The following is a 24,732-nucleotide window of genomic DNA, read 5'->3' as shown; positions in this document are numbered from 1 at the left end:
CCCTGCTCCAAGTCTTGGGCACAGAGTGATAAAGCAAAGTGTCCTCAGAGAGCTTTCATTCCAGTAGAACTAGCAGGTGAGAAATAAGAAAAGACACAAATAAATAAAATTCCTGAACGGTTTGGCAGGGGTGCACCTGGGTGGCTCAGTCAGTGGAACATCTGATTCTTGGTTTCGGCTTAGGTCATGATCTCAGGGTCATGAGGTCAAGCCCTGTGTCAGGCTCCAGGATCAATGTGGAGTCTGCCTGACATTCTTTCTCTCTGCTAACTCACTCTTTCTCTCAAGTAAATAAATAAAATCCTTTTTAAAAAAATTTCTGGACCGGGGACAGTAGGGCTTGGTTCTGTCAGATTTCTGGATCAACCTCCTTAGTTACTGGGGCTTTGTCTCCTCCTTTTCCTGGAGCCAGCTGGTCAGCTCTTCCTGGGCTCCTGGAGCTGGGCTATATGACACATAGCTGAAATACCCATCCCATTATTCCCGAGAGCTCTTCCTTCACTTTTCTGACAGAGTATAAGTTGCTGTCTCTTGCAACTAGAACTTAACACACCCCACCAATGTTTCTGGGTTCAGCTGGATGGAAGCCTGGAACACACAGACAGTTAAGGCACCCTGACTCCCCCAACTGCATGACTGTCAGTAAATGCAATGCTATTGACCAGACCCTTCCTGTAAGGCTCAGCCGCAGGATTACTTCATCTGAGCAATAAGCAGACTTCAAAACACAGGTAGAGTGCTCCAAGCTCCATTCCTGCTTTTTAAGGAACTTGTTAGATCTGTCAGACCACAGCATTTTTAAGAAAAAAATACCTAGGAGGTGGGTAAAAATGTTCTATGTGGATACAGATGTACTCGAATTGACTTCTACTCTTAACAGAAAACATCAAACATCATTTGCTCCTATCATCTTAAATTGAAACTGCAAACTTTAATTCTCCAGCCAAAAATAATAATTATGAAGATTATCACCGATACAGAAAAAAATGTCGATGGTATTATATTAATAAAAAAAGGGCAGAATATAAATATATACCCATGTTATGATCAAAATTCTGTAAAAATTATGTCTGTCTATGAATGAGGCCTGGTCAGGCAAAGAGGAGTGTTGATTTAAAAACCATCTCTGCTTTTTCTATGGAATATGAAGATGGAAAAACTGAAGAGAAACCCAGTAACTTGGAAAGTAACTACCCAGTTGAGAAACTTCACTAAGGGAAAACCCAGGTACAAATGGACTTTTAAAATAGAGTGTAGGTTATTTAAAACACAGCAGCTAAAGGCTCTCTGGGTCTTTGGCAAAGACAAAACAAGCCTGTCCCCTTTTAACTAAGTCACTGACACAGAAGTTGCAAAATAAAAAATGCAAGTAGGCCCACCAAGCTGCCGATTCCTGAGAAATAGTCCAGGTCAGGCATCAAATGATCCAGTTACTGTGAAGAGCTCCTCATGAGCCATGGTCAGGGCCTTTGGAGAACCCCTAGATAGACACAAATTCTTGCAGAAAATCAAAAGCCTAGGAGTTGGAACTAAGGGCTGGATATACTCCAAAGACAGTGAAAAGTTAGAAAAAAAAAAACTATTATCATCATCACTAGGCTGTTCCCCTACCTTATTCCATTTTCCAGATTAGAAAAGCTTAAGTCCGGAGAAGAAAAGGAATGTGACCAAGACAACAGGCCCTGACAGGAGAATCTGTATCTCCCTCCTCTCTGTCCAAAGTGTCCAAAGTGCTTCCTGCCACACCTAGCTTGCTGTGGCCTCTATTAACTCCCATTCCCAGAAGGGACAGCAGAGCCCACAGAGAACCTAAACTGGAATACAAATACAGATACCAAGGAGACCTGCTTTTGCTCTGTTTTGCTAAAAGCAGCTCTAGTAATGCCAGTAATGTTCAGAGGATTACTAAAAGCAAGTGAGCAACTCCAATGGCTGAGTAGGGGAGGGTGTTGGTAATTTGGTTTCCTTGGTCTGAAGAGGAGGATATTCAAACAACTTTCCTAAATTTCTGATCTGAGTCTTTCCAGGATTGAGCTAGGACCATGTGATCATGTCCATCACCTCTCCATGGATTCTAAGTGAATGGAACACCCAGGAAAAGAGGACCAATGGGAACAGTGGCTCAAGGTGCTCTAAATTCTGCCTTACTTTTCTAAAATAAGGAATGGAAAGCCGTTACCTCTCTGACTGCCCAGCAAGCATTATTAAAAGGTTAACTCTTTAGTTCCTTTAAAAGAAGAAACAACCCACACACGTGGTAAACAGGCTACCCCTTGCCTTCGGCTATAACCCTTAAGTCAAAGACTTGGCCAGAGGATACTAATTCCCTGGATGACCTGAGAGGGAGGAGGTGTTTGAGGGGCCCAATGAGGGCCATTCCTGAATTAGCCCAGAACCATGAACATTCATGATGCCTGCATGGCCCACACATGGGTTTGATTTCTTCTCTAAGAATGTGCAGCATTTTATACCGAAGCCAAAGGCAGCCCCACAGATTTGAGTTTCTGTATTTACAAAGGCATCACGTGGAAGTTATATGATTAACTTCAGCAAATATGCATCTAATTTCCATACCCATCCAAAGTCTCGGTTTTGGAGAATCCATATTCAGAATTCCCAGTTTCCTGGTATAATTCCCTCAGGGAAGCGGAGAAGAGGAAGCCCGAGAGCCACCAACTCACCAACACACAATGCCCACTGGTGGGCTGTATAAGTTATTGGACTTACCTGGAACATCGATCAATCTTTTATAGACATTCAAGAAGGCTGCCTCAGCTTCTTTGCTTCTTTTACTCAGTGCATCAATCTGAAAGACAAGAGAAGGAGGAAAAGAAAAAACAAAGAGTTCAAAATTTGTCACGAGGTAACTAAGAAATCATCACATGGCAAACTGAAGTCTGGTTTCTTCAGGAAAGTGCCAGACAGCTGGGCCTTGCTCTTAGGGTAAGTGGCTATAAACACATGGAGTGGAGACAAGCCATGTGAGCCCAGGTGGCAAGGGTGACAAGGCAGGAGTGGTGCTCTGCAGCCATTTGCCATGCTTGGTCACACTGCCCAGCTGAGAAAACAGTCCCTTTTCCGCTCTCTGCGAGTACTGACCAAGAGTTGACCATATGCCAGACACTGTGCTAGAGATGGGTGCAGAGCGACAGCTCCTAGCCTAGAAGCCATGGTCCAGTGGGGAAATAGGTATGGAAACAAGTGATTAAGTCCCAGCTGGCAAAATCCTGGGCAAGCAGAGCCATGGGGACACCAAGAAAGGGCCACCAAGTAGGAAACTGGATGACTTTTGAGCAGAGACCACAAGAGTAGCTCATCAAGGTGGGAAGGAGAGACATTGCATGAAAGGGGAAGAGCACGTTCAAATACCCAGAGCAAAACTCTTAAATCTGGGGGTTCATAGATCCTGGTTAGGAATTTTATGAAAGCCAAGGACCTGCCTCCTAAAAACATACTCTACTCTATTTAGGACACTGATGTGTCCTCTTGTGTTCTGTCCATGGAATCAAGATTAAGAACCCACAGATGAGGTGGTCACATACCAGGGAACATGGGGGTCTGCTGGGGTGGGAACAGGGACATGTGGGTGATGAGACTGGTCAAGTGAGCAGGGATCAGACCACAAAGGCCCAGCAGTGCATGCAGAAGGGGACATTTCAGGGCTTCCTACCTCCCACACAGTGAGTACTCTGTAGGGCAGGAAGGATTGAGAATGGGGAGAATCAGGGAGAATGGGGTCAAACCGTGTTGATATGAGACACAGAGGAAGCAGAAGCAGGTAAGTCAAGGATGGCATCCAGGTTTCTAACTCTGGTACCAGACTAGTGATGGTGGCCAGGATCAGTCTGCCTTGTGAGCTCACCCAGCCGGGCTAGCGTAAAGCCTCTTCATTAAAGAAAGGTGACACATGAAACTCCTAAGGTATGCTGGACACACATTCTAAGAGCCCCTGATTGCCAGATGAACTCAGTACGTCTTCTGCTCACATAACACACTTGTTGAGATATCAGATCTCTTTACACCTGAAGCATGCAAGATGCTACATGCACCGAGTTCATATTGGCTCAGGAAAAGGACACAAAATTACATATTCCTTCGGTCCCCTCACAGAATTATACTCTCTGTCTCCAATGTTATTAAAGAGGCAAAAGGATGTGGCTTAATTATAGGGTCCCTCACGGGAGCCAACCAACAATTTGTTCGGGGCCAAGAGAGGCCACTTGATGAAGGATGGGAAGGCGCTGGGGAGTGGGACTCCAGGGCTGGCAGGGGCCAGGCCTCAGGAAAGCCAATGAAGAGCAGACAAGCATTTCCAGTTTCTAGCCAGTTGGGCTCCAAAATTCCCATTTGAAGTCAGCTGTCTGGAACTCAGACACATTTTCCTCCCATAAAATAAGACCGATTTTTAGGTGCTGGGGAAGTATTCAGAATAATCCCCAAGGACTACTTAAGAATGACAAGACCGTTTTCTCTTTATTTTTACAATAAGGTGGGTTTCTCCCCCCTCCAAGTAGTAGCAATTCAGGCTGATTGTATGACTAGAAAAATTAAAAAAAAAAAAATCGAGAGAGAGAGATTGAGAGGAAAATAAAAATCCCAATTCTGCCACTCTCCAGTAGAAGTCATCCTCTGTCTGATTTCAAATTCTCTTCAAAGTTTTTTTTTTCTAATTAAAAAAAAAAAAAACATACAGTTGAATGAAATGCAGTCACACAGGCACTATAGAGTGATAGAAAGTAGGTTAGTGGTTGTCTGGGGCTGGAGAGGATGGGGGTTTGGAGGAGGATAGCTTAGGGTGCAGGGTTTCTTTATGGGGTGATGAAACACTCTATACAGTTGATTGTTAATGGTTGCACAACTTTTTGTGACTCTACTAAAAGTCAATGGGCTGCAGATTTTAAATGGGTGAATTAAACAGTATGTGAATTATATCTCAATAAAGCTGTTAGAAATGTATCTGAAATTAAACCATATGTAAAATGCTGGATTGTGCTATCATAATATATCAATCTTTTCCAGTACCTATTGCAAAATTTGGAAAATGTCTTAATAGTATGATTTTATCTGTATCTAAACATCCCCTATGTAGATGTTTTGAGTAAAAGTGGATTTGGAGTTACCTCTTCAGATGTCTGGAACACTCCCTATGCTCTGGGTCTTTCTGTTACTTCTGGAGAGCAATGTGTTCATGGGGAGCAGAGTTTCTGCCTAGGAAGCAGGGCACATGCCCTGGCAGCTCTTTGTATGTCCTGATCCCGACAGAGGCTTCTCTACTCAGCTCAGGACCCGAGGAGGGAGGGTCCTTCGCTTTCCAGGTAGTACGACCAAGTGTACAAAGGGTCGCTGCCTCTCTGGTGGACAAAGGATGAGATCTGGAAAGATCCTGTCTCTCCTGTCAGGACTGTTAATTGGGGGTGGGGGGTGGGGCGGAGGAAGAGGCAGGGGATGAGGGCTGGTTATTTACATAGCACACTGGGGGACTGTTCTGTGTCCCCTCAAAAGATGTTGAAGCCCTGGTCCCCAACACCTATCAATGTGACCTGATTTGCAAAGAAGGCATCTTTGCAGGTGAGCAAGTTGAGATTATTATTTTTTTAAAGATTCTATTTATTCATTCATGAGAGACACACACACACAGAGGCAGAGACACAGGCAGAGGGAGAAGCAGGCTCCCTGCAGGGAGCCCAATGAGGGACTCAATTCCAGAACCCTGGGATCATGACCTGAGCCAAAGGCAGATGCTCAACCACCTGGGCATCCCAAGAGGAGATTACTGGAGTAGGTCCTAACCCAGTATGGCCTTGTCCTTATAAAAAAGGGGAAATCTGGTTGCAGACATAGTCAAACACCCAGGGAGGACCCCATGTTAACATGAAGGCAGAGACTGGGATCATGTCTACGGACCAAGGGACACCAAAGACTGCCAGCAAGCCACCAGAGCCAGGAGAAAGGCCTTGGACAGAATCCCTCTCACAGCCTCTTACCTGCAGAAGGAACCGATACTGCCCACAGCCTCACTTGGCTGTCTAGTTCCTAGAACTGTAAGATATAAAGATCTGCTGTTTAAGTAGCTCAGTGGGTGGTGCCTGGTTATGGCGGCTCTAACAGACTCAAACAGGGATCGTGATTCTGAGCCCTTCTCCTGGCCTTCCCCTTTCCACAAACTCGAGAGTTCATAGCCAGTCCTGAGAGAATTAAGACCAAGCCAGTAGGTTTCATTAATTCAGTAAGCAATCGGACTACAAGGTTTCTGAAGAGAGATGATGAGTGCTCCACGCGTGGTTGAGTTTCTACTTGATGGGGTCTCCCGACCCAGCCCCACTGTAAGATTTCCAAGGGTGGAAGAGTCTGTTGATTCTGGGAATTCTGAGACCTTCTATTGTCATTTCGTCTTTGGACACCCTGATGGTCAGCATCCTCGGCCAAGACCAGGTCTTAGAGTCTGAGTTTTGGTGGATCCTTCTCCTTCCAGCTCTGTGTTTCCTGTGGCAGGCTTCTCCTTGCTGCAGCCTAGGACTTCCTATCTCAGGGGTTTCTGCTCCCTCTGACTACCCTTGGCTGGCATCTCTACTGCTGAAGACTTATTCAGGCTCGAAGAGGACGTGGGTAGTGGGTTCCCTTGGCCTGGCAGGGCTCTGAGTTTAGAGAGGGGAAGGAGGGCCCCTAGGCCGGGCTGGCCAGCCTTATCTGTACAAGGGATAATGGTACCCATCTCCTGGGCAAAAGTGGGAAGACAAGCTCACATGGGTAAGGTGCTCAGGGAAAGGCTGGCTACCTGACAGTGGCTTTGTCACATTCCACAGATTTCCTGGGTTTGTCCATGCAGTCAGAGCCCAGGAAGCGAGGCTGTGTTTGTCACCCTTGAGCATTCTGGGAACACAGGGGAGAGAGAGAGTGTGGTCCTCATCCCCATGTCCTCCACCTGCTGCAGATGCTCGGCTGTGTGCACTGCCTGCCTCGGCAACCATGAGCCAGGCCTCAGCGTGGCAGCCCTGAGGAACAGTCTGATGTAAGGTCTTAGGGTGTAGAAGGCTGGAAGCAGGATCCAGGTTAGACACTTGGACTACTGCATGTGCAAAGACAGCCTGAGGTAGAGAGTCTGTCTACCAACCCTAGCCCTTAAAGGCACTGGCTGAGCAAGGGGATGAGCTCGGGCAGGGACAGAGGTTGTGGCACTGGGGCAGATCTGGCAAAGCTCTGGTTGCACTGGGGCCCTGGCCCTGGGGAAAACCTGTTCCGCTCCAGGGATGTGCCTCATGTCCCGCCATGCCCGGTTACTCCTTGTTCCATGCATACGTGAGCAATTCCCCAGCAGCCTGGAAGGCGCCTCCTTGTGATCCTTGAGGCTCAACTGACTCCTCTCCCAGCCGCTTGTGGGACATGGCCATCGCCGCATGGGATTGTCCTGAGGTTCCAGGACCATAGAGAAGGCTCCCTCAGGAGACCCCGGGTTCCTTGAAAGACTATGCTATGCTTTTTATCTCTATTGGCTTTCCTCCCAAATAGCACATGGGAGGTGTTTTATACATTCTCGCTGTGCACGTGACAATTTGCCTCAAGTGATTGAGTTTTCCCTACAGAAGTGAGTAAATGGTTAAGGGATCTGGTTTTAAGTCTTTAAGAAAATGCTTAATATGTAAAGAGTTCTTTGTGTAGGAAGTATGGTTCCTGTGCTGACGTGATGACAGCCACTTGGCGGGAGCCAGCACGCTAGAAGCATCCTTTCCCACTGCATGCGCCTGAGAGCGCTCTGGAGCTGCCCTCCTGCAGCGACCTGTGTCTCCTTACCAGTAGGACCCTGGTGGTTGCTCTGCAAGTCTCCTGGACCCAATGGTTATCCTCCCAGCAACATCACTTTTACCATGCTGAGTTTGGCCTTTCTGTAATAAGAATTAAAACTGAAGATGAAAGTGTATAGAAAGGTAGCTTATTCTAAGTCTGAAACAATCAGGGGCCCCTGGCCTGCTCAGTTGGCGGAACATGCGATTTTTGATCTCAGGGTTGCAAGTTCAAGCCCTGCCCTGGGTGAAGAGATTGCTAAAAATACATACATACATACATACATACATACGATCTTTGTAAGCAAGCAAAACAAACAAACAAACAAACAAACAAACCCCACCTCAACCACTTTATAAATTCAAAATACTTGCTTACAGTAGCATGTACACTCAGAAGCCAGGTTTGGAGACGAGTTCATGGAAATCACCAGTGAGACCCCTAAGATTGTGGAGGGGTTGAGCAGGTGCCTGACCATGTGAGCACTGGCGGAACTACACTGTGCCATTCTGGGAGTCATGTGGAATCTTGAGTTGTCGCTATCAGTCACTGTCTACCCTTCCTGCGTGACAGGCCACACACCTCTGCCACTGCCGTGTGACTGGTGGTGAACGGCACTTTCCATCTGGTTGCTTTCCCACCGCACTGATGTCAGGTTTGACCAGGTGAGCTGCTTTGGCCAATGCAATGTAAATGACAGTGCTATGTGCCACGCTGGAGCTTAAGATTTAAAAGCGATCACATGGTTTGGCACTGAGCTCTTTTCTTCCACTGTAAGGCCAACATGACCTACTGGGAGCTGCCACTTCCACTGGGCTCTCCAAATGAAGACCACACGGTCACAGTCAGCCTGCAGCCGATATGTCATAAGGGCAAGAAGTAATCTTTTATTGTCGTAGGCCACTGAGCTTTGGGGTTGCTTGTTACAGCAGCATGATCTACTAAAGCTGTCTGTTACAAGTCCTAGGGTAGCTATACCGCTAAGACAGCACAAAGTAAAAATAAGGAATAAACAACCAATGTTGTACAGGCCAAAGGATTTTTTTTTATTATTATTTTTGCCACAGGCAGGGCAGGGGAAAGATGGTATGATAAAGTAGAAAGCACACAGGACTTAAACCCAGAAGACTGGATTTATGACAGGGCTCCACTGCACATTTGGGAATATTAAGCGAGCTACGTACACTTTGTGTCTCTGGATTTTATTTTCTATGTCTAAGAGAAGAGAACAACCAGAACATCTGCCTTATCAAAGCCCCGGAGAATCCAATAAGATAGAAAATCTAACAGTGTGGAGCTATTCACAAACTACTTTTTGGTGTTGGTGATAATTACTGACCTGTGATGTACTTAGAAGATGAAACATCACACAAATATCATGTAAATTAATGCCAATTTCCAGAGGGTCAGTTAGAAGAGAATTTACACACTCAAGGCATTAGCTTTTATACAAACCACTATGCCACTTTTAAAAAGGCAGTCTCATAAATAGCTCTCACAGGGGAGCGTTACAACTTTTTAGGGGTATGCTCATGTCTAAGGTAACATTCTCTGTGAAAGTCCCTCACCCACCTGTAACTCGGAACATTAATGGCTTTAAGGTTTTGGGGACTGTTACTCGAGTTTTCAATAGGACCCTCTTGTATTCTGCAGAGGAAGGAAATATGGGGAAAATGAGTACAAGTCTGAATTTTAATTGGAAGATGCTTTGCATAAAATGGAAACAAGAACAGAATAGTGTAGTATTTACAGCTGCAGAAATCCTCCTTGACCACCAGCCTTGACCACCAATCAATCAAGAAGTCCCAATCGTTTGGCCTCAGAAATCAATTGCAGAATTATGATTTCTTTCCTTCCTTTGATGCTTTAGCCTTAATTGACATCCCCCCATTACTTCCAGTTCGGACACTGTAAGCCTGGACCCAGCACATTTCTGTAACTGTGGCCTCTCCTTGCCATAGAGGGTGATGTGTCCTCCACAGCGGCCCTGGGTCCTTGTCCTAGCACCCAGAAAAGCACATATAGTCACTTTACCCTAATGGCTTCTCCTTACTGCGAGGTTACAACCCACATTCCTTAGGCTGAGGTCCTAGGACCCTTCCTGACACAGCCCTTGATTTACACTAACTTCAACCCCCACCAAATCCAACCACCAACCACACTTGTCCCCACCCCAAGCTGCTGCCTCCTTAACATGCCATGCCCCTTCATGCCTCTGGGACTGTCCGCTAGGTCCTCTGCCTAGGATGCTCTTCACCCCGGGTCACGGGGGAATCTAGCCCTCCTCCTTCATAAGTCAGTCTAGGTGATGCCTCCTGGGTGGTGTCCTCCTGATTTCCCCAGGCACCACTGGTCACTCAGTCCTGGTACCTGAGCTCTTGGTAAATCCCTCTCTGCCCACTTCCCACACCATGTGATGATGACTCATGTGCATGAGCTTCCTCTCCACCACCCTGTGGTCTATCCAAGGCCAGGGACAGTGGTATCTTTCTCTCTCTACCCCAGCATCAGGGTCCTAACTAACACAGAAGGCTGCCTGGGAAGCATCTGTGAATGAATGCAGGTAGGTTCCAGGCAGAGAAGGCCATACAGACTCAGGGACTCCTTGGAACTCACTACCGAATTCTGCAGCATCGGTTACTTTGCAGTATCAGAGCGGAGAAGGCAGTTTCCTGTAATTAAGAGCTTCAAAGAGGCTTTTACTAGCCCCCTTGTAGTCTAGTCTAAAAAATGGGAAGCATGAGAGCCAAGCTCAGGCCTAGTTTAGGGAAGAGCAAACTTCCTTGTCAGAACAAGAGAACCCTGGGGAGGTGGTGGTGGCAGAGAAAGGGAAGGAGGCTGGGGATTGAAGATGAAATAACCAGGTGATGTTATCTCTGAAATGGAGGAAATATGCCTTCTTCCTGGGCGTTTGGTGAGTATTAAGAAGGAATATGCCTACAATTGGGCTGAGCACCTGGGAGGCCCAGAACACTCTGTAGCTGCTATCATGACAATGAATGTCCTGCTTATATACAGGTGATCCCAAAACCTCCCCGAGGGTGGCCTCGGTCTCAGTGCCACAACTGTTGCACACTGAGCTTGCAGTGACAAAGATGCTATTCCTTGGCATAGTGAGCAGACTGCTGCAGGTGCCCTGGTGCTGCCCCGCTGGGCCACCTCCGTGTACCTTGGCATGCTGGCTGTGATGCACAGATACAGACAATGCTGTGGATTTTTTACTAAGGGATCACCAAAAAAAAAAAAAAAAGAAAAAAGAAACAGACTGGTCTTGATGTTCACCCAGCATTGTATATTCTGAAGTGAAAAAGGCTCATCTTTGCAATGCTACCTGGGCCTCGCCGGGCACAGGTGGTAGGGAGGGCAGTGGCACACAGGGCCCAGGGCCTGGATACAGTGTCAGAAGAACAGGGTTGAGCCCCAGCTCCAGCACTAACACAGGTGCACTATGTCAGTCACTGAATTAACCTCTGTGCCTCAGTTTCCTTGTCTGCAACGTGGGGAGAATAAACCTTGGTTGTTGTGAATGGTGACAGAGCCCCAGATTGGCAATATCACTTCTCAGATATGGAAACTGACCAAGTACAGAGCTGAGCCCCTGGAGAACCCCACCAAGAATACGATGACACCCCAGCACAATGACCAGGGCTGCACAGTCAGTGGAAAGAATATGTGCCTTGAAGGACTGGAGACTTGGGTCTGAAGCCAGCCCTGGGATATACTTACTGGATAATCTGGAGGTGGGTTCCTTAAACCATTTATACCTTGGTCTCCTCATCTGTCTAGTGAATAGTTCCCTCTTTGCTGAATTGTGAAAATGAACTGTGAGAATCTCCCACATCAAGTAGCTGGTACAGTATGGAGGAGACAGAATCTGAGTAAATGCTGGTAACTTTCTAAAAAATCCAAACATAGCATTCTTTTCCCAGTGCACCCCACAAACTGTTCTCCTCTGCTTCAGGTCTGGGGACAGAGATACATCCAGATGACATCCAAAACACCACGGTGGCAATGACATGCTCAGGAACCCAGTAGCCTGTACCCTGGGAATGTACAAGCTAATGATTTAGAAATAAACACGGACTACTAACAGAATTTTCAAATTGACATGCTCTGCTGGCCTACAGGCCAGTAAGGACCAGCAAGAGCTATAGGGATGAGAGACTGGTTCTGTGTTACTCTGTGTCTTTCAAGGGCAAAACATCACTTGAAGAGCCACGTGGCACACCGGAAGTCAACAGACAATGACCAAGATCCCACCCAAAATAGACTCGCACGTGGCTAAGCTTTGGAGTTCTAATTTTAATTGAACACAGGGATGCCTGGGTGGCTCAGTGGTTGAGCATCTGCCTTCCAGCTCAGGGCGTGATCCCAGGATCTGGGATCGAGTCCCACATCGGACTCCCTGTGAGGAGCCTGCTTCTCCCTCTATGACTCTACCTCTCTCTCTCTCTCTCTCTCTCTCTCTCTCTCTTTTTCTCTCTGTGTCTCTCATGAATAAATAAATAATCTTAAAAAAATAATTTTAATTGAACACAGCCATGTAAAAGGAAAGCATATGTGTTCTGAAGTGAGATCAGAGTGGCAGAGAGCACGTTTGCTATGAGCCCTATGGGAGACATGAGAGGACCCTGGGGTAGAGGGAGCCCCTCTTCCAGTACCCTAGTCACTTCTGGAGCAATGCGGAGGGAGGAAAGACTGGGGACAGGTGTGGGAGCCCAGCTGCCAGCACAGCTTGCTCTCTCAAGATCACATTCCATTATGACTTCTAACTTGCAGGTGGAGTCTTCCAGTGAGGAAGAATCACATCCATGATACTCCCCGTTGCAGAGACCCGAACAAGACTCACTGGACATCCCTATGTGGCTCAAAGCTGGATGGACAAATACCACAGGGTAGTTTTGGTTATGGAGGCAATGCAGTGTAGACATGGGTAACAACACCCAGTGGCTTCTTATATAAACCGATGGAATATTCTTCAACTACCTGGCCTCCACCTTGACCAAGTGTCTAAAAGGAGAAAACTGGAGAAATCCAGAGAAGATAGTGCCATGAAGGACAAGTGGGGAAATAAAGATGGGGCCACAGAGAAGAGATCTGTGACAGAGGACAGCATGAGAAATACTGCAAAGACCATGAGAACAGTAACCAGTACCTCTATCTTCCTTTACCATTTGCCATGCCCATCTGATGTTCTGGCTGTCACCGTGTATCTGAAGGGCTGCTGTGGGGAAGAAGGATTATCAATCCTCTCTCTTCCCAGAGTGCAAAACCAGAACCAACAGGTAGAAGCTACAAGGCAGATGATAGCTTCCCGGTGGGAAAGCCTCTGCCCACAGCACAGCGCTTCAGAGGTAGACCATGCTGGTTGTCTGAACTACTTACTGGTTTGTTCATTCTTTCAACAGAATCATGGGGGTGGTTAAAATGTGCCCGGCAGTGTGCTATCCTATCCTCTGGGCCCAGAACCAATCCTCCACCCCCCAAACCTCATAGGTAAATCACAGTGGGCTGTGAAGGAGGAATGTCTACCTGAGTTTTTTTTTTTTTTTCCCTTTTCATTTTCTTATCCGAGGTTTCTGAAACCCGTTTTTGATGAACAGATAATATATGTATATAGTTAAAAAAAATCTTATATGTATAAAAACGTATACAGTGTTCAGCAAGGTTGCATAATACAAGATCAATACACAAAAATCAATTGTCTCTCTATATACTAGCCATAAACCATCTGAAAGTGAGACTTTAAAATGTTCATGGATCAGGAGACTTAATATTGTTAAGATGGCAAAATTCCCAAATCGATCTACAGATTCAGCGCAATGCCTGTCAACATCCCAGCTGGCTTCGTTGCAGAAACTGGCGAGTTGATCCTTAAGATTCGTATTGAAATGCAAGAGATTCAAAATAGGCAAAACAATATTGAAAAAGAAAAGCAAAGGGGGGGGGTACTCACACTTACCAATTTCAAAACTTACTACAAAAACTAACTCAAAATGAACCAGAGACCAAAATATAAGAGTTAAAACTACAAAACTCTTAAAGGAAACAACCATAAAGCTCTGTGATTTAAGATCTGATACCAAAAGCAGAAATAACAAATGAAAAAAGAGGTAAATTGAATTTCATCAACTTTAAAACTTGTATTTCAAAGGACACTATCAAGAAATGAAAAGACAACCCACAGGATAGGAGGACATTTTTGCAGACCATGTATCTGATGAAGGATTAGTACACAGAATACATTAAGATGGCTTACAACTCAACAATAAAAAGACAAATTACTGAATTTAAAAATAGACAAAATATCTAAAAAGATATTTCTCCAGAGAAGATACACAAATGGCCAATAAACATATGGAAAGATGCTCAATATCAGTAGTCATTAGGGAAATGCAAATCAAAGCCACAGTGAGATATCACTTCATATCTGCTAGGCTAGAATGGTTAAGTGTTAGGGAGGATGGAAAGAAAACTGGAACCCTCATACATTGGTGATGGAAACATGAAATGAAGGTACTCTGGAAAAAAGCTTGGCAATTCCTCAAAATGTTAAACACAGAGTTACCATATTAGCCAGCAATGCCACTACTAGGCACACATCTAGAAAAATGAAAACATTATCTGTGCAAACACTTGTGTATGAATGTTCACAGTAGCATTACTCACAACAGCCAAAAGGTGGCAGAAGCCCAAATGGCCATCAACAGACAATGGATAAATAAAATGTGGTGTTATCTATACAATGGATTATTATTCAGCCATAAAAAGGAATGAAGTGCTGATATATGCTATGACAGAAATACATCATGAAAGCATAATGCTAGGTGAAAGAAGCCAGCCACAAAAGACCACACAGGGTATGATTTCATTGATAGGAAATGTTGAGAATGGTCAACCCTGTAGAGACAGAAAGGAAGTTAATTAGTGGTTGCCGGGGGCGGCAGGTCGGGGGGAGAACGGGGAGCGACTGTGAATGAGTACAGGGTTTCTTTTTTGGGTGATGAGAATGTTCTGGAATCAGACAGTGGCAATGGTGGCACAACTCTGTGAATATACATACTAGCAACCATCTACTTGTAAGAAGAAAACAAACAACAAAAAGTGTAAGAATGCAGTGAAAGATATTCTTCCTATCCATGTCCACCTTTACCCAGCTGCCTGGCTGGCACGCAGGCAAAGATTCTCTTGTGCATCTTTCCAGAAACATACTGTGCATTTACAAGCATCTGTACACACACGTTGTCTTCCTTTTTTAAAAATGTAAATGGTAGGAAGGGTGCCTGCGTGGTACAGTCCGTTAGGTGTCTGACTCTTGGTTTCAGCTCGGGTCGTGATCTTGGGGTCATGGGATCAAGCCCCATGTCCCGCTCTGTGCTCAGCAGGGAGTCTGCTTGGGGTTCTCTCCTTCTCCTGCCCCTCCTGCTTGTGATCTCTTTCTCTCTCTCAAAATAAATAAATAAATAAGGAAATAAATGAAAATGGTAGAATATCACAGATACAGCTCTGCACACCTTGGTAAGTTTTGAGGAGGATGATCTGTCTCCTTTGTCGTGCGAGGGCCAGGGCTGCATGGGGAAGGGAATTTGCCTGTGCAAAGGCAGAGCGCATGCTGCCTTTCAGAGGGGACCTGCTAGGCCTGGAGCCAGAGCAGCTTGGAGGGAGGGGTTGGGGGCTAAGCCAGGGGCTCAGCTTTATACTGAGAGGTTGAGGACGTCAATCAGGAGGTGACACAAAGTGAAGTGATCACACTGGATGGCAAGGAATCTGGGGATGGAGGATGGGGGGCCGGGGGGGCAGTGGAGGAAGGTGTGTGTCAGGAAGGAAGGAGCCAAAGCAAGTGAGGTGAGGGAAACAGAACTCCCCTGAGATGGGAGACACACAGATGTGTGTGTTCAAGTGTTTCTGTGGATATAAGAAGTTTGTGAGAGGTCACAGGGGAGCTCTCAGGAGGCCTGATGTTGAGAGAAGCCCAGACCCAAGACCAAGATTTGGAGCCCTCAGCCCCTAAATCGCCAGATGAGGTTAACCAGGGATAGGATGGGTGTGCGGTGAGAGCCCCAGAAGGCTATGGCTAAATCCTGGGGGCCCAGTGGTATTTAAGAGATGGAAGGATCTGGAGAATGCTATGATCAATAACTAGATCTCGCATCTATGGGGCAGATTTTCCATGACATAGATGAGACACAGAAAAGCTGAAAGGACCCATTCAAGGTCACACTGGTAAAAGATGATGTCAGGAGTCAAATCCAGATGCATTTGATTCCAAAATCTGTGGTTTGTCTGTTTGTTTTTTCTGCAGCTCTAGGTCTCCACCCTAGGAAGGAGCCACTGCAGGCCTAGGTAGGAGCGAACACAGGACAGAAGCCAGGAGGCAGAGTGAAGGAGGAAGGAGTGGCACAGGTGCCCAGAGCCCTGGAGGCTGCTTGTACACCCCTAGAATTTCCAGGTCCATAGCGGCAGCTGCCCAGTATGAACACTAGTGAGTCCTCCCAGCAGGGCTGTGGGCCCCCTGTGCCCACAGCAGGATGCTACTGGGCTTCTCGGGTGGTGGCACTTTGCTGCTGCTTTTCAAGAAAAACACACACTCAGAGATTTGCCCTGAGCATATGCCAGGCCCTGTGTTTCCAGGCCAGATTTGCCTTCCCAAGTCCCTGGACTTCAGTAGTCTCAAGCCTGAGGATGAAAGGGGCTTGAGTCTGGAGGTGGAGGGGCTCCCTGGGGAGCACAGCTCTGTTCCAGGTAGGTGCCAGGTCCTTTCCCTGAGAGCCCTGGGAAAGAATCCTGTCTCTTGTGCTTGCTGACTGAGGCCACCAGGCTTCCCTTGTTATGCTGGAGGATAAAGCGTAAATCTCATAGGTCTCTGCATCTTCTCCTACTTCTGAAACAATCTCAAGACACTTTGTAAGCTTTCTAGAATGAGCACTGGCTTTTGAGTAAGAAGGTGGAGTTGAAGTCTCAGTTCTATGGCTGGTGAGCTGCGTAGCTTCGAGCAAGTTACTCGACTTCTCTGGGCCCACTTCCTCTTCTCTCCAGAAATTATCATAAAACCTCTCAGGGCTTTGCTATTGTACAGACAAAATCAGATAACGCATACGAAGCTTCCGGCACATAGCTGGAGCTGAAGAGATGTTCTCCTTCCTCTCCCCAAGGGCAGCGTTCAGAGTCTGCATGTTTTAGCAGAACCTGCTCTCCGGGTTAGTCTCCTTTCCCACTAGAGGGCTCAGCTAGCAAGAGCTCCTGGGGCGGGTGGGGGGGTGGGGTGGGGGCAAAGGGCTGTTTTTTCCTTTCTCCTGCCATTTGGTCCTCATGATGACAGGGGACAAAGCTGAGGAACAGCCCCAGGCAATGGCAGAACGAGAGGCTCCCCAAGCGAAGAAAGAGAAGCTGGGAGGTCACTGGCCCATCCAGCCAGGTTGCCTCTTTCTGTCTGGCAACTTGGAAGGCTCCTGAAGTTGTAGTTAGATGAAACACTGGTCATGCTCCCCTTCCGTGGCAGAAGAGTGGAATGAGTATCTGACCGAGTCCAAACAGCTGGGTTCCAACCTGTAACGCTGTTCAGGCTACTCAGGACCTTGAGGCTCATCTGTGCAGGTGGCTACTGAGTGTGTGGCTCAAAGTCCCTGCAGGGGTGGGCTTCTGCAGTCTTTGTTATACCTACTGGAGGTTGTGAGTATTTAGTGACAAGAGGGAGGCATCTGGCTGGGCATAACAAGGCTCCAGGGAGCCATAGATCCCAGGACAGGTGGGACCAAGAAACAGCAAGAGGGGAGGAGTCGAGAGTGTAGGCACCCACCCTGCTCCTCCACCTCACAGCCACTTTTCCACCCCATCACCCTGGCTGGATATAACGTCAAGAGCATAGGGTGCCGGGTAAGGCTGTGGGAAATCATGGAGATGGGAACTTAGAGACATAAAATGCTGTGCAAATAATTGCCAGCAAAGAGGGCAGTAGTGCAATCTGAAAAGGACCAAGGGAGAGATGGAATGTGGGATACTCCACATGCAGGCAATGAACTTGGCTGGGCCCTCAGCTGTTATCAAATAGTGTCCTTGAGGTCCCTCCCAGGGCCCCACACAGGTGTTCACCGGCCTCCTTTTGATCATCTGCTCTGTAGGGCCAGTTTCATGTAAGGAGTTACTGCATCATATTGATAGAACGGTAGTAAAACCTAATTAACATCCAGAATGAGTTTTTCTAAGGGAAGAAAGATCTGCAGAAAATACAATACCCTAAGAATTTAAATTCCACAGTATTCAAATTCAAATAAATACTCTGTGACTATTACAAGTTGGATAACTTTAGTCCAGGAAAACACAATAACAACAAACCATAAGACAAATACTACTTATCATCACCATTCAAATTTATTTTCCCCTAATCCTTCACATTTATCATATGAGGGAAAAGAGGTAGTGAGAGGTCAAAACTTGGTGAAAGTCAAGGTCACTGGTAAATCAGGCCTCAAACCTAGGCCTTGTAAGTCAGGACCCTTATCATATCCCAATTGCCTCCTGGTATCACATGATTCCCTGCAGAGTTCTGGGAATGTAAACAGATAGAACGGGACCTTTCTTATGGACAGAGAATGCTTTCGATTTAGACACTGGGGCTGTTAACTCCCCATCTCGCCATCCATCCACCCATTTGCTCATCCATCCATCCATCCAGCCAGCCAGCCAGCCAGCCACCCACCCATCATTTACTGAGGGCCTGCTCTGTGCCAAGGACTGTGCCATATGAGGACACAGATCCTGCTTGACTATTAAGTGCCATGAAAGCAGCATGTGAGTTAATCACCTATAACTACAGACCACTGTCTAGTTCAGGTCTAGCCTGGCACACAGTAGGTGTTCAGTAAATGAAAAAATAAATGAGTAAACCCAGAAGCTTATGGTCTGGAAGGGGAGACTGGAAGTGTGACGTGAGTCAGTGTTACCAGGGTCATCTCCTGGTGTGAACACAGCGGTGGAACAGCTGAGGAGGCAGCCTCTGTGGAGGGGGACCCCTGCTCAGCTGGCAACAAGATCACTTTGGGGGCTCCATTAGCAAGGGTTCCCTGAAACACAGGCTGATTCCCAAGCTCTTGAGGAGCAGAGGTGCAGTGGGCACCACCTGGGGATCCCTTCAGTGTGTCGGACCTCAAATTCCTTACCTGTGACTCTCCCATCTCCAGAGGCTCCGGGGGGCTGAGCCAACTCTGCCAACACAGCATCTGACTCACTTATTCTAGGGCCCTCTGACTGCCTCTTCTCCATTCCAACTCCATTCATTTCAGTTCAACCAAGGCTTCACAGGGACCTGCGATCCGCCAGCAGCCTACATGGCTCTCTTTGGGCGTGGGGTCTGCAGGTGAACCCTGTGGGAGCCCTGAGTTCAGGGGGTAGGTGGGGGGGCCTGTCTCGGGGCCTCCGGAAGAGGCGAATGAAAGCTAGGGAGGGCCCACTGTATGTGGGTACGTGCTATAAACATCTAAGGCCTCTGCCGACGCTTACCGAGAGGATGTTAAAAATAATTACCCACTGAAAATATTAGATTTGCTCTGGATTGTTCATTACATACAATGGCTTAATAGGACTTTTATTGAATAGCTGCAGAGCTCTGGGCCGAAATCAATTTGCCATACACTTGGAATTTTGATGTATGCTGTTGACTTCCACAACACGGAGTAATTTGTAATAGCTCTGGCTCGCTGTTGTTTCCAAAGCTCCCGCTACATCACAAGCATTTATTTCTGACCACAAAATTACATTTATTCAACAGAAAGCAGCTCCGGGTCTTTAAGAGGTTAACTTCTGGAGTGCTTGGCTGCGGGCCAGCCCCCGGCGGAGGCGCGGCGCGGGCGCAGTGGCACACGCGGTGGTGGCCGCGCCGGGAGGGCGGCCGTGATTAATGGGGCGCTGAGTGCGTCCCTTCCCGCATGCACACGGCTCGCTCCCCTGCTTCCATAGATCACGGGCTTAGCCTCAACATATCTGACTGAAATTGAATTTGGCTTCTCTCTCAACCGTTCATTTCCTATGTTAGGCAAGGTTATATCCTTTTCTGCATGAGCAGAACCAAACCAGCTGCAGCTTCAGAGGAGAAAATGTGTTTTCAATTAGGAAGCTGGCCCGAATGCTGAACCACAGTCCTGCCGCTCCCCTAATTGAGCCGTCATGGAGGGAGCCACGAGGAAGACACCCGAATGCACCAGGCCTTCAGACTGCACTGCAAGGTCATTAAAATGCTGTCACCATCACCGCCATGGCCACCGCAACTGCCACCACCATCACCCCAAGTGCCACGTACGTGAAAAGGCCTAAGAGTCTAGCAGGTGGCCAAGGGGGGTGTGAAACAAGTACCTCCCCAGGAAAGGGGTCAGGACAATGGGCAAGGTGGGCGTCCTCATGAAGCCTCTCCTGCCCCATTCTCACTTGGCAGGGATACTGGGCCCCAACTCACAGATGGCCCTGGCTCCCCTAGGAGGAGAAGCAGCCTTAACTGTTCTTGTGGGTCACTGGGAACCTGGTGGGAAACCTCCCACACAGCACCTGGTGAGTACCTGTTAAGGGGGGCAGATGGGAGAGGGTGAGTTGTTCCCCGAAGGAGGTCTTGGGGAGCCAACTTGGTGGGGCAAGGAGGATACGACGTCAAAGAGGAGATCTGGGCCCTCGGAGGAAACAGACATTTGGACATTTAGAGATGGCAGGAGAAGGATCGGAGGAGGTGGACTCTCAGGTCTTCGAGGATGGAAACAATTCTTAAAGGTGAGGAAGAGCAGAAGGTTTTAAGAACGGAGGCCATGACTTTAGGAGGTGGTCAGAGGCAGGACACCACAAGGCATGGTTGAGAATAATAAAGGGACTGGTCTGGCTGGAGGAGAAGCCAAGGGCTGAAAGCCTGGAAATACACTTAAAGCAAAATCATGAAGCACCCAGCCTGCTCAGGTGCTCGAGCTGGCAGAGCCACAGGACGTGGCCTCGAGAGGAAGTCCCCATGCTGGGAACATAGCACCATGGTTCCTACGAGTGGCCACACTTGAGAATTGGGTGTAGACTTTCTCGAATTCCAGTTGCTCAGACCCTGTCATGGGCAGCTGAATCGGAACCTCACAGGGAGGGGCCTGGGAGCAGAAGTTCTGTGAACACGAGGGCGATTCTCACGCAGCCAGGTGGTCCCTCCGAGGGCCAGCTTCAGAAACCAGCAGTCTGGTCTAACCTACTCTGACACCATCCTGCCTGCAATGCTCAATGTGGTACTCACTGGGTGTAGGCAGGATGGGGCTTTGAAGAAGAATGGGTAAGAGCTGACCACATCCCTGACAGTGGTCCTCTGCCCCTGTTTGAATACTCCCAGTGACAGGAAACTCACTCCCTTAGGTGACAGCTCACTCCATTTTTGAGTGGCTCTAATTGCTGACAAATGTCCTCTTCTGTTCTGCTGATGATAGCCGACCCAAGTATGAGTCCACTGAGTCATACTGTTCTTCAGAGCTATGGGGCTCCTTGCTGGCTGTCTTGCTCACCCACTCATCTTATAGAAGAGCAAAGTGAAGCAGAAAGAAGCCAGGGAGCTGCCCAAGGTCACAGGAGAGTGAGCAGCAGCGCCTAGGCTGGCTCCCAGGTCCTTTTAACTCCTTGCGACATGTTCTTTGGAGTTAAGTCCTTGGACATTCTGGCTTTATTTAGATGTGGCCTTTAGATCTGAGCACTTAAATATGTTATAGCACAACAGATCCTGGCTCCCGGACATCCTTTAAGCTTTCAGCTCCTTTTAGCAAATTCACAGAGTATTTACTCACCATTAATCAATTTCATCTATTGGTTGATTAACATCTGTCAAATGGCCCTGCAAGTATACACGGGGCCTTTGAGTGCTCTGGCCTGCCTTCCTCCCTCACCTGCAGTGCTGCCCCTGGCCCAGCCTGCTCTGCCTGGTGCTCCTTCTGCAGCCCTGAGCTTGTCGGGTTTTCCTCCTCTTGGGTCTTACTCTCTATACCACCTCCAGGAAAAGGCCTCCCAGATGACAACAGTCTCGGAAGAAGTCATTCTGCTCCACCTGCTCTTGCACTTTCTCGACTTAATTCCTTCCCAGTACATTTCACCATCTGATGCTACTCCTTATCTTTATTACATTTCCCTTCACTGGGACCTAGGCTTCAAGGGAGCAGGGATTTTGCTGACTGTGGCCAGGGGTATATCCTTGGCTCTTATTTGGCCCAGAGCTGTACACAGTCAGAGGCTTTCACTGAATGAAGAATAAATAGGTAGCAGAGAGTAAAACCCAGCACATGGCGTTTCACGTGGCCTGGCCATGGCTCTGAGTATTGCTGGTGTGTGGACCTTCAGTACAGAGCATGTTCCAAATGATGATTTGGTCCCTCATGTGGGCCAGGCAGCAGGTGGTACCGGCATGAAGCTGTCTGAAGTTAACCAGGGCCCCACTCCGGCGGGGAGTGCAAATCTGGTTGTAGCAAAGTGTGTGCACACAGTTATGGATATTTACACACACAGGTGACCAGGCAGGGAGTGCAGCATCCACACAGGAAGGGCTGGCCAGAAGAGCAAGGCAGCCTAAGGAACATTTGCAAAGTGCTTTGCACAAGTTGAACATCCACTGTCCTTATCATGGTTGGGGGGTGGTGACTAAGATGATGGAGGGTGAAGGCATCACTTCCCCATTTCCCATGCAGTCCTCAAGCACACCAACATGGGTCCCAGTCCTGCCAGGATCACCCATGTGACTCTGGGCAGCTACTTCCCTCTCTGGGCATAGCCTCCTCCTCTGTAAAATAAGGATATACTTCCCTCCATCCATCCGAGGGACTCCTACCGCATGTCACTAGGGCCAGGTGGTATGTATACAGAGGCCATACAGATAATAGAAAGTCTGGAGAGTGGATGGACACAAACAAACCCACAAAGACAAGGAGAAAAGCCCTCTGGACAAAAGGACAAGTTCTCTGCAAGAGAACTAGTAAGAGGGTCTTGGTTTGGACTGGCAGTCAGAGAAGACCTCTTGAGGGCATGACACCTAAAGCAAGCACCAAGAAGGCAGAAGGGGAGGGCTGGGCAGGAGGTAGGCTGTGGCCAGGCCGGGCACCCTGAAGGCTGAGGTCAGGGTTTCATGTCCACCTCAAGGGCATGGGAGACATTAGAGGACAGCATGCAGGAAGTGATGTGCTCCCAATCCTGGCTGATGCACAGAGCCGAGGCATGGAGGCAGTGGGGGTGTGTGGGGGGGTAGGGGGGTATGGGCAGGTGCTGGAGCAGAGACCGGGCAGAGAACTACTCACTGCAGTGGCCTCCGTGACACATGACAGCTTTGGACAGGCTGTGGGTGGCAGGGATGGAAAGATGCGGGCAGATGAGGGTACTGGGAGGAAGGATGGAGGAGAGCAGGGTGGATGGGAGGGAGAAGGTATCCTAGATTTCTGGCTGAGGCCACTGAGCAGATGGCAGGGCCATTCCTGAGGAGGGAGAGGAGAGGGCAGTAGAGTCTGGCAGGTGCAGGGGCTGGACATGGGAGTGCCGTGGGCTAAGGGTCCTTTCCTGTGGACTGCCTGAGTGGAAATATGGAAGGGGCAGCCTCACAAAGTAGAAGAGCAGGTTAGAGACAGCCATCTGAGTCTTCAGCAGATGGGGCCCGGGAGATCATATGGTACAGAACACTGCCACGGACTGCCCAAGACTGAAAATCAATAGCCAGAGAAGTGGATGGAAAACCCGGAGGGCATACCATCATGGGATTCGGAAGAAGGCACAGTCAGGCAGGCTGAATGTCCCTGATTCGAGTGAGCCAATGACGACAAGGGTCAAGAGAGAGGGGACAGATGCCAGACTTGGTCAGGCTGAAGAGTGATGGGCACACAGGAGAGTGAAGCTGGCTCTCTGGAGAAGCCTGGCCCAGAGGGCTACGATGCCCATTCACTTGCCCATTCACTACGATGGAACATCTTAGTGCTTACAGAGCGCAGGTGAGCAAACTGCAGAGCCAGGACAGGGGGTCCTGCAGGGCTGTGGTTCCTCGGGAGGCAAGAGGGGAAGGCTCCAGAGCACATGTGGCGGGTGCTGCTTCCCAGTGTTATGAGGACGGGGCGAGCTTATGTTTGGTAAGCACCCAGGGCAGCACTTGGGATTTGCTCAGTGTCCCTCAAATGCCATTTTGGACACTGCCACAAATGTGCCTTCCCCTTCTGCCTGCCTGAGCCCCTGGCCTCACCCAAAGCATCCACTTACTTGGAGATGAAAATTACCACCCGTGAAATGCAGAGAGAAGGGAGAATATTTAGCTTCTCACACGCAAAAATACAATTAAGGAGTTACTGCCTTTCTTTTTGAAAAAAGTAGTTCATGCTGACAAAAGAGTAAACGTAAAGTATAAATAAAAAAATGAGCACCTGCGAGTAAGGACGCTGCCATGACTTTTGAAGCCTCCCTTGGGCCTCGCTATGATAACCTTTATTCTCAATTTCCTACTTATCCTTTTCTTTATGGTTTTATTTCATAATAAAAATATATACACATACCCCTAAACAACGTCAGTGCAGTAGTGCCCGTTTTCACGTGTCGTTCATTTTCTCCTGCTATACTGCTCTTTGCCAATTCTTCCTGCTGCTGATGGAAAGTGGGCTATTTCCGTTTGTTTACAAATTTCTAACACTGCTGCACTTGTTTCCTGGGGCCCTTGTTTCAACTTATTTAGAATTTATGCTTAGGAGTGGAAGTGCGGTGTCAAGGTATATAGGCTTCTGTAGCTTTAGGATCTGATGCCAGACTGGTTTTCACAACAGTTTACACAATTTACCCTCCTATCTTGGGTTTTGGATTTTGGCCAACCTGGCAGAGACGAGTAAGTGGTGTTTGAATTATTTTAATTTGCATTTCCCGAATTATGAGGTTGGGCATCATAACCTTTCGATTTTCTCCTCCAAGGATGCTGTTTGTGGCTTTTGGCCATTTTCCTATTGG

At 47.9% G+C, this 24,732-nt stretch overlaps 1 protein-coding gene across 16 annotated transcripts in view; it reads right to left on the bottom strand.

The window, feature by feature from the left end:
* The window catches only part of CUX1 (cut like homeobox 1), a 363,980-nt gene that overhangs the window by 166,895 nt on the left and 172,353 nt on the right, over positions 1-24,732 (bottom strand). For all 16 annotated transcript variants that reach the window (XM_072837352.1, XM_072837353.1, XM_072837345.1 and 13 more), the window contains one exon: positions 2,728-2,806. In XM_072837352.1, coding sequence (XP_072693453.1) covers positions 2,728-2,806 — 79 coding nt within the window. The remainder of the gene's footprint in view (positions 1-2,727; positions 2,807-24,732) is intronic.

The sequence above is a fragment of the Canis lupus genome, chromosome 8 (assembly GCF_048164855.1).
Source record: "Canis lupus baileyi chromosome 8, mCanLup2.hap1, whole genome shotgun sequence".
Taxonomy (NCBI): Eukaryota; Metazoa; Chordata; class Mammalia; order Carnivora; family Canidae; genus Canis; species Canis lupus.
Note: the sequence above shows the minus strand (reverse complement) of the source record. Positions and strands in the feature narration are given on the sequence as shown.